This window comes from Felis catus, chromosome A2 (genome assembly GCF_018350175.1).
Source record: "Felis catus isolate Fca126 chromosome A2, F.catus_Fca126_mat1.0, whole genome shotgun sequence".
In the NCBI taxonomy this organism is placed as follows: domain Eukaryota; kingdom Metazoa; phylum Chordata; class Mammalia; order Carnivora; family Felidae; genus Felis; species Felis catus.
In genome coordinates this window covers 66,166,988-66,177,283 of record NC_058369.1, presented here as the reverse complement: position 1 = coordinate 66,177,283, position 10,296 = coordinate 66,166,988, and the positions used below count along the sequence as shown (strand labels likewise).

General features: G+C 54.5%; 1 protein-coding gene across 6 annotated transcripts in view; it reads left to right on the top strand.

Annotated features, from left to right (window-relative positions):
• Positions 1-8,649: 8,649 nt before the first annotated feature.
• The window catches only part of COBL (cordon-bleu WH2 repeat protein), a 275,514-nt gene continuing 273,867 nt past the window's right edge, over positions 8,650-10,296 (top strand). For 2 of the 6 annotated variants that reach the window (XM_045052144.1, XM_045052140.1), the window contains exon 1: positions 8,654-9,049. In XM_045052144.1, coding sequence (XP_044908079.1) covers positions 9,009-9,049 — 41 coding nt within the window. In that variant the 5' untranslated portion in view covers positions 8,654-9,008. Of the gene's footprint in view, positions 9,050-10,296 lie in introns of all 6 variants that reach the window. The other 4 variants (XM_045052139.1, XM_023250180.2, XM_045052146.1 and 1 more) reach the window with 4 other exon arrangements.

The following is a 10,296-nucleotide window of genomic DNA, read 5'->3' as shown; positions in this document are numbered from 1 at the left end:
CTGACGGCTCGGAGCCTGGCGCCTGCTTCGGATTCTGTGTCTCCCTCTCTCTCTGCCCCTCCCCCACTCATGCTCTGTCTCTCTCTCTCTGTCAAAAATAAATAAACATTTTTAAAAAATTACAAAAAAGAAGGAAATTCTGCCATGGGAGACAGCATGGATGGACCTTGAGGCCATTATGCCGAGTGAAATCAGTCAGACAGAGACAAATGCTGTGTGTTCTCACTTATATGTGGAATCTAAAAAAAACCCAAGCTTGGGGCGCCTGGATGACTCAGTTGGTTAAGTGTCCGACTCTTGATTTCAGCTCAGATCACGATCTCAGGGTTCATGAGTTTGAGCCCCGCATCGGGCTTTGCACTGACAGTGCGGAGCCTGCTTGGGATTCTCTCTCTCTCCCTCTCTGCCCCTCCCCACTCAGGCTCTCTTTCTCTCTCTCTCAAAATAAATAAATAAAACTTAAAAACCAAAACCAAAACCTCATAGATACACAGAATAGACTGGTGGTTGCCAGATGCTGGATGGGGTGGGGGGGTGAAGGGTCGGGGGGGAAATGGAGGAAGATGGTTAAAAGGGTACCAATTCCCACTTATAAGATGAGTAAGTCCCAGAAATGTCATGGTGCCTAGAGTTAACAATACTGTATTGTATATCTGAAAATCACTGAGAGCAGATCTTGAAAGTTCTCGGCAAAAACAAAGCAAAAGAGTTACGAGAGGTAATGGGCGTGTGAATTAACATTATTGTGGTCATCATGTCGCCACATACACCTACGTCAAGTCATTTTGTCGTACGCCTTAAATGTTCACTGTGATAGGTCAGTCCTACCTCAATAAAGCGGGAAAATAAAAAAATAATAATAACAATGCCCCATGACAGTAACAAACGGGCATGCTCCTGCCTCTAGTCCTCTACCCTTCGGAAAGTTCCAGCCGCTGACAGCTCTGGGATTCTCCCAAGGATGCTGTTCCACTGCATAGATCAGTACTCCTTGCTTCTGCACAACTGCTGGTAAGCACAAGCCATCACCTGCATCTCTCTGTCCCTCATTGCTGCTGGGACCCCGTCTGGTGCCGACCCTCGGCCTGATGCTAGTTCCTGCCCTCACCACAGAGCGCTGTGGCTCGGAGGCCACTGCCCCTTGGGTCTGCCAGAAGAAAGAACCCCTGGGGGTCTAGACCCAGTCACAATCTGGAGAGGGACACGGCGTGAGGCTCAAAAGCCCCCACCCCTGCTGATGACAAAATCTTTGTCTCCTCTGCCCTTACGATGAGCCCCTCCCGGGAGGCTGCTCAGCTCCTCCCGAGATGTGACCCCTGGCAGATTGCCCCTCTGTCCACCCCCGCATGCCCAGACTGGCCTGATGCCAAAGGGAGACACACAGTGAGCGTCAGCTGGGAGCCGTCCGGAATAGTAAATATCTGGGAACAGAAGAACGCAGAGCCCGTTCCTTCCTCTTTCTCCTCCTTGGGAAATACGGCCCATAAACTCACTAAAAAGAGGAGATTGTCACTTTGGGAAGGAGGCCACGCGTTGGTACAACAAGCCACCAATACTCGAAACTGTACATCGAAAACTTGGGAACGCTCTGTCAGCGGGATCCCTCCATTCTTGAACCACATTACAGAACAGAGTTTTAGCAGGCAGGGCGGGGTCGGAAAGGTAATACGGAGTGCTAGTGATTCCAGCGTTGGCTTCTGGAATAACACCAGAATTGAATGAAACCAAGCAAGCGTGAAAGATTGCGTCTTTTGCGTAGACCAGCGTGTGCCGAATCTTTAGCCCTCCTCCAAACCAGGCAAGCTCTCGAAGGCAAAATCATTTATAAAGACGGAACACACCACAGCCTGGGTCAGAAAATCCTGTTTAGTCAAAACGCCAAGGATGCGAGGTCTGAAGAGGCTCGTGTTTCCAGAAAACACCATGAGGAATCCTAAACCCCGTTGCATAATCCTTGCGTGGGTTGACCGTGTAGGTGCAATGTTGCATAAGTTCACAGGCCCCACATCTCCGCAGAAAGGCGGAAAGATGCTTCCTCTTGATAGCACATGCTGGGAAAGCGCACAGCTCTTAGTATGATCTCAGCAGAAGAATCGTGACAGCTGGTGGCTAAAATAAAAGCTTCATGACAGAGTGGCAGGACAACCAAACCTACACATTCTCTCCATTTGCTGCTCCACAGTGAGCTCGGCACACGCTTGCTGACAAATCCTAAGTGCCGGAAGTGCCTGTGTGTTGAAATGGTTCGCAGGAGAAAACGGGTGCTGCGCGCAGATGAAAGCAACTGTGTTTGCATAATGGCCAAGAATATGAGATCCCGGGTAATGCTGTCTGGGCACAAATCCTTGCTCTGTGCAGCCTTGGGCGATTTAGTTAATCTCCCTCTTAGTTTTTCCGCTGCTAAACTGGGGACGACAATAGTACCTATCTTTAGGGTTGCTCTAAATGTTAAATGATTCGAATTATTAAGAGTTTAACGCCGTGCTTGGCATCTAGGAACTGTCCTTCAATGTTAACTACAAATATAGTTATTGATTTAGCCAACACATACCGTACCCAAAGTTGGTTATTATAAGCATTGTTCAAGCCAGAAAGGAAAAGAGGTGCGCATTTCCTGGTGGATGCTGGAGGGCGGACCAAGGAAATGAGCCAGGGATGGGGGGGGGGGCTGATTTAGCCGCAGACTTGTGCTTTTCAGACCCAGCATCTGCGAACCGCTCCCGGTGGCCTCAGCCAGGACCAGCCCCCTCGTGCCTGATTCTGGCATGGTCCTATCCCCTCTCTCTTGTGGTTCCTGTTCCATAAATTACCACTTTGGAAAAAACAGACTGTAATAATCATAGAAAAGGATTAATTATCTACAACGCTCTACACAATATGCCTTTGAAAAGCAATGGCTTCCTAGATGGAACACTAAAGTACGAGCAACCTAGGAGAAAACAGATTAATCAACCTTCATCAACGGTAAGAAATTTTGCTCCTCAAAACACGCCGTTAAAAGTGTGAAAGAGTAACTCACGGTATGGGAGAAAATATTTGCAAATCTTATCTGTGCACAGAGCTCACACCTCAAAAATATATAAAGCAACGACCTGATTTCCAAAACGGGCAAAAGACTTGAATCACGTTTCTTCAAAGAAGACGCACAAAAAGTCATGAAGCCCACGGAAAGTCGTTTGGCATCATTGGTCATCGGGGAAATGCAGACCCAGATCACACAGAGATACCACCTCGCACCCATCAGGATGGCCGTAACCGAAGACAGACAGTAACAAGTGTTGGCAAGGACGTAGAGGAACACATTGCCGGCGTCAGTTGCAAAATGATACGACCACTTTGGAGAGACAGCGTGGTAGTTTCTCCCAGGGTGAAACGTGACATTGGCACACGACCCAGGAATTCCACTGTTAAATACGCACGGAAGGGAAGTGAAAACAATGTCCACGCATTTGTATGAAATGTCTTGAATCGGTGAACCCAGAAAGATTAGTGGTTGCCACTGGGCTGGAGCGAGGGAGGAGCAGGCAGTGAGTGTCAATGGAAGTAAGGTTTATTTGGGATGGGGGGATAATAAAGAATGTTCTGAAATGAAACAGTGGTGATGGTGACACAAGTCCGTGTGTAACCATGGAAGTATAATACCGCTGAACCATAGACTTGAAACAGGTGAATTTTACGGCATTTGAATGATATCTCAGTAAAAATAAAATACTCTATGTAAACGTTTCTTTAAATCACTTCTGTCAGTTAATGGTCTCACATAAAATTCGTCATGTTTAAATCATTCACCACTCAAAAAAAAAAAAAATTCTCACCCAAGGCAAACTCAAGAGCGTAATGAGGAGGGAGTGAGCTCTGGTGTCTTTTCCTGTTCTAATAAGGACACCCGTCCCATAGAAATAGGGCCCCCTCCTTATGACCTCATCAAACCTTAATTACCTATTTCCAAATACAGTCCCAGGGAGGGGTAGGGCTTCAACCTTTGAATTTTGCGGGGGTCCTAATTCAGTGCACGGTACATTCGAGATAAATATCCACTTTGGTATTCAGGTTTGTACAGGAGCTCCAGGATGCTTGTTTCTTTTTTTTTTTTTTTAATTTTTTTTTTTCAACGTTTATTTATTTTTGGGACAGAGAGAGACAGAGCATGAACAGGGGAGGGGCAGAGAGAGAGGGAGACACAGAATCGGAAACAGGCTCCAGGCTCTGAGCCATCAGCCCAGAGCCAGACGCGGGGCTCGAACTCCCGGACGGCGAGATCGTGACCTGGCTGAAGTCGGACGCTTAACCGACTGCGCCACCCAGGCGCCCCTGCTTGTTTCTTTTTTGAAGGTACTTAAATTGGATACTCACGCCCAGCAAAACCTCGCTCTGCCCCGGATTGTTCCCTTTTGCAGAGGAGAAAACGAAAGCTTTGGACAGAAGTGCTCAGCCCTCAGTCATCCTGCTGGTGACTGGAGGACCGGGCAGGGTCCCTCGGTGGTCAGGACATTAGTCTCCAAGTTGGTGGGTGTTGGCTTGAAATGTGGACTCTCCGGTCCTACCCTGGACCCACTGCGCCAGAATCCGAATTTTAAGAAGCTCACGGAAGCATCTCATGCGTATTCAAGGAGGCTAGGGTGTCCCCACCAGCGGGCAGCTTTGAAGTGAATTCTTCCTTTCATTGTCTTCCCATGGGGGAAGCCCGAGTGACTCTGGGGGTGACCCAGGTACTCCATCAGGCTGCAAGGGGGCTGAGTGCTCAAGGGGCCTGGAGCACCCCCAGGCTGCTGCTGTCCCAGGTGAGCCTGCACAGAGGAAGGATGGGGTCTGGGAGGAGAGGTAGCAGCCAAGGTGGGGCATGGGGCAGAGCAAGGGAAGACTGTCCCTAAAAGGGACTCACTCTGGCACTCAGCAACAGTGACACCCCTTATTTTGGGTCAAGTGCTGACAGCATGGCAGCCCAGAGGCATAGTCGGTGACCAGGCCTGTGACCCAGCCTGGTGCCCTGGGACACCGCAGGCTCAGCCGTGCTTTGTGGATGAAAGGGACAAAGGTTCAGCTTTTGGGCAGTGAGTGCGTGGGTGGGCAGGACATGTGTCACCATGGCTGTGTGCCGGAGCCAGGCAGCCTGTCTCTAACCTGGTGTTCATGACGGCTGCCAGAAACCGGCTGATGTGGGGGCATTTACAGCACAAAACCTGGCAAATTCTACAAATCAGGGCTTTTTCTTTTGTTTTTCTTTTTTTTTTTTTAAGAGCCATTTTAAAACATTTGCCACCCATTTTAAAACTGGGTGGCTCAGTAGGTTGAGCATCTAACTTTGGCTCAGGTCATGATCTCGCGGTTTGTGGGTTCAAGCCCCGTGTCGGGTTCCCTGCCGGCAGATGGGCAGCTTCCCAACTGGTATCTGCACTTCCCATCCTCTGTCCCCCTCTCTCTGCCTCTCCCCCGCTGGTGCTCCCCCAAAATAAATCAATATTTTTTTTAACGTTTATTTATTTTTGGGACAGAGAGAGACAGAGCATGAACGGGGGAGGGGCAGAGAGAGAGGGAGACACAGAATCGGAAACAGCCTCCAGGCTCTGAGCCATCAGCCCAGAGCCCAACACGGGGCTCGAACTCACGGACGGCGAGATCGTGACCTGGCTGAAGTCGGATGCCCAACCGACTGCGCCACCCAGGCGCCCCTAAATCAATATTTAAAAAAACCCAAAAGCTTGTCCACACATTCTTAGATATTTCCAACCGCTGAAATCAATAGTTTAGTAGTAGTGCCTGAAAAGGTGCAAGTTTATCGAGGAAATGCAAAAGCGTGCAGGGAAGAAGCAGTGAGGAACACCTTTCCTTGAAATTACTGCCCTTGTGTGTGACTGGACCGTGTGCTCTAAAAAGTCCCTAGGACTCCCTCTCTCTCGGCCCCTCTCCCACGTGTGTGTGTGTGTGTGTGTGTGTGTGTGTGTGTGTATTCTCTCTCTCAAAAATAAATAAACTTTAAAACAAAATAAATAAATAAAATCAGAGGTTGGAGGGAAGCCAACAAAGGAGATCGTCCTACCGGAAGACTCTACAACCGTCAAGGTGGTCTTGGGGACCGCCCCCCCCCAGCCTTCTGCTGCTCAGCCTACACCCATTCCTGTTTCTCACCCTCTGTCTGGAAGAGCGAAGCCCCTGCCCGTCCCCTCTGCTCCCCTTCTCGGGCCCCATCCTCAAGATGGCTGCCGGTGTCCACACTGCCCACAGAGCCTGGCATGGGACAGATATTCCAGAGTACGTGAACTGCACCATTTTGAAAAGACCTCCGTCCTGGTAGATCTCCTGGGACCCTCACCAGTAAGGGACATACAGGGAAATCGGGTCCGATGTCCGCCTGCCTCCCGGGCTCTGCCTCGTGCTCCATCATGGGGTTGCCAGGCCCAACCCGTGTGGACTCTCCACCGGAGGCCTTGGAAGCTCAGCCTCGCTCTGGTGGCAAGTCTGGCTCAATCCCTGCCCCGTTGTGATATCTCTTCCCAGGGCTCACCTTCCACCCCGGTCCTGGCCAGTGGTGCCTGTTGGGTGTTGTGGTCTGAGACACCAGGTGGCCTCCTGAAATCAGTAGTTGAGGCCTGAGATCCTTCCAGGCCTTCATCTCAGGAGAGCAACTTGAGCCTCCTGGGACATTGCCTCCTTGTCATCATTTTCCGCCGACAGTAACTGTCCTGCTGAGAAACTCTTCAACAGCCCTGACACCAGTTTCAAGGGCCGCCTGCCCCTGATGCCCCCGGCTGCCGTCGCCAGGCCTGCGGTGGTTTATGAGCTGGATTTCCTCGAAGGATCCTCTGACCCGGAAGCCTGGAGGTGGAAGGCATTGTAGGGATTCTTTCATTCAGTGAACCCTCTGTTTTATGTTTGTTTAAGTTTATTTATTTATTTATTTATTTACAGAGTGAGAGAGCACAAGCAGGGGAGGGGCAGTGAGAGAGAGGGAGAGAGAGAGAGAAAGAGAGAGAGAGAGAGAGAGAGAGAGAGAGAGAGAGAGAATTCCAAGCAGGCTCCACACTGCTCTCGCAGAGCCTGACGCGGGGCTGGAATTCACCAACCGTGAGATCATGACCTGAGCCACAATCAAGAGTCAGATGCTTAACAGACTGAGCCACCCAGGCGCCCCAGTGCAGTCTCTGTTTATGCAGCACGACTCCACCTGCCTGGCACTGGTCCAGAGGCTGGGGGATTCAGTGACCCATAAAAGAGGCTCAAGGCCCAACGCTCATTGAGATCACATTTTGGGGAGGGGACAGATGACAAGCAGAAGGGCAAACTGTGTGCTGAATATGACACGTACTTATTATGTATATTCCGTTGATATATAACATATAAACCCACACTTATTTGCATATTTACATTAAGGTTAATAAAATTTATATACACACCCATAAGCAACATTTTATTTTTAAATGTAAACAAGCATAAACATCTTTAGATGTAAACAAACAGCAAATACGTATATAAAATATATATAAAATACATGTGTGTGTACACACACACACACACACACACACACACACACACACACAGAGTGATAAATGCACAGAAGGAAAATAAAGGAGGGGAGGCAGAGCAATGAGTTTGGGCGTTTCACACAGAGGGCTGAGGGGAGGCGTCTCTTCCGCATGGGGAGCAGGGTGCAGGGAACAGACAGCAGGGAGCAGGGGGCAGCCTGCAGCCTGGAGAACATTCCAGGCAGAGGCCCGAGGCGGGAAAGTTTTCAGGCATTTGGAGAACAACCGGAGGCTGAGGTCCAGAGCCAGGTGCACAGGAAGGAACTGGGTTCTGGGGGGGGAGGGGGGGAACACCAACCCCTGAGCAGCCAAGGCCTTGGGGGTCATGGCAAAGACTTTGCCTTCTGGGTCTAGACCGGTCTCCTCCCTTTGTTAATGAGAAAGCTGAGGCCCAGCCGGAGAAAGGCTCAGGCAGGCGTGGGAATACCGCCCCAAGTACAAGCTTTGAGGGGGTCACCTCCTCCAGGGCTCATCATTCTGCGCACTCACTTGAGCCTGCGTCTTTTCCACCTGGAAAAGTTGGTTGGTCGGAACCACATGAAAGTGTCCGTTTTGGAGGTCAGACTTGCACCCCGGTCCAAATGTTGTTTGTTGCTTTGGGCGGGCTAGGAGGAGTGTGGGGTGAAGCTGGGCTAGATCAGGGACCTGGCACTGCCCTGCCCTGGGCCCAGGCGGGGCTGCCTCTGCCAGGCACTCCTGCCTACTGCTTGCCCTGGGACCCAGCACGCGGCGCCCCACAGAGCAGCTGGGCAAACTTGAGCACGCTTCCAACCCAATTCCTGCCCCCCCCCCCCCACCGTTGTTTCTAATTCTCTAGGTCGGGGCAGGGGCCAAGAATCTGCATTTGTACCCCGTTCCGAGGCGCTGCTGGCCAGGGACCCACGCTGAGGCCCGACGCCTCAGATAGCCCGGCACGGAGGAAGGTTCGGTGAGGTTCCAGGGCAGAGGCAGCGACACCGGTCACTCGCTTCTCATCCTCCAACCTCAGTCCTTCCCCGGCTGGTCCGCCCACGTCGCCCTCGAGGGCCTCGCCGGGGCCAGGTGGTTCCCCCTGCCGCAACTCCTCCCCGCCGGGGCGCGGCCCGCGCCTCCGGATCCCCCGCGCCGCCCAGCCCGGGGCGCGCTCCGTCGCGGGGTGGAGGAGCCGGGGAGAGGCCCGGGAGGGGCGCTGCGGCGGGCGGGGTGTCGCCCCCGGGGCCCAGGCGCGGCCCACCCCGTCTCGGGACGCGCGCGGGCGGGCGGGCGGGGGCGGCGCTCCGGTGGGCGCGGCGCACCTTGCTCCCGGCGCCCCCGCCCCGCGCCAGCCCCTCCCCGCCCGCGACCGTCCCAGCCCCTTCCGTCCGCTCGCCCCGCCGCTGTCCTCCGCCGGCCCGCGTGGGAGGACGATGGGTCAGCGCGGAAAAAGTGAATGAGTGCGGCGGCGGCGGCAGCGAGCGCCTGACTCGGCCGGGCCCGGGCACCGCGCGCGCCCCCCGCCCCGCCGGCTCCATGGACGCGCCGCGCGCCTTGGCGGCCAAGCCCCCCACCGGGTAAGTGGCCGGGCGGCCGGGCGGCGCGCGGGCCGGGGCCCCGCTCGGACCGGACGCCCGCGCCGCGCGCACTCGGGGCAGAGGGAGGGGGGCGCGGGCGCCGTGAGGGGTGGGGGGGGCGCGCTCGGGGCGGGGGGCGCCCCCTCTCTGGCCCGCGGGTCCGCGCCCCCCGCCGCGGAAGGGGCTTGTGTACTTAGTGCGCCCGGGTCGTTGCCCAGGTAACAGTGTCAGGCCGAGGCCGGGGCACGCTCCGCGCGGCGGTGTTTGTGTGCGCGAGCCCTTTTTGGAGGGTCCCCGCGGCCAGAGCCCTCGGCCACCTCCCGAGCGATCGCCCCCGGCGCCGGGAGGGCGGTGGGAGACCCGGCCTGGAACTCCCGCCCCGCCACCCGCTTGCTAGGCGTCTGCCCCGGGTTCCCGTGGTGGCCGCTCGCCCCGCCGCAGTCGGCGGGTTACGGTCCGCTCCTCCCGCGATGAAGGGGACGCTCCGGGACCTCTCAGACGCCTCGGTCCGCCCTCGGGAGCGCGGTCGTGCAGAGGGCACTGTCCTCGCGCTCTGCGGACGTCTGCGCCCCTTCCCCCGGCTTGCTTCTCCGCGGTTCCCCGGGACAGTGTGCAGGGCACGGACCCGAGGAGGAGACCCCGACTTCGCAGCTGAGGTCAGGGCGTGCATCCTGCCTGCGCGGATCTGCGGCTGCCCAGACCTGTCCGGGTGTCCGCTTCCATCCCCGCACACCTTGGGTGTAGCGATTGCTCGCCACATTCCGGTTTTGCTCGCGGAGTACCTGCCCCAACGCGGGAAACGCTAGCAGGACCCTGAGCCGGAGTTTGAACGGCGCACCCCCAGACCAGGCCGCGGGGTCACGCGAGGCCCGTGCGGACACTGCGGCGGCGCCCTGCGACCCGCGCACCCGCTCGCTGGCCTGGGGCGAGTGTGCCATGAGTCTTGCGAATGGAATGAGCGGTTGGGTGGGTCCTGCACCTGCTTACGAATGGGCCCACTTTCCGCTGTGGGGACAACTAATCTCTTCTCTTTGCACTTGTGTCCCACTGACTCACCCTGCCCGAGTGCCCATGGCCGCTGTGTGGCCCAAGTCTGCAAAAGGTTTTCGAACGTGTTCTTTTTGTGTTTGTTTTTTTAACTCTCTTTAATGCCAGGAAAAAGTGAGCCAGGTTAGCAAATCAAATAATCCCGGAGCCGAGGAATGTTAAAAAGAACTTTTTCTTCTCTTTCTTTTTTTTTTTTTTTC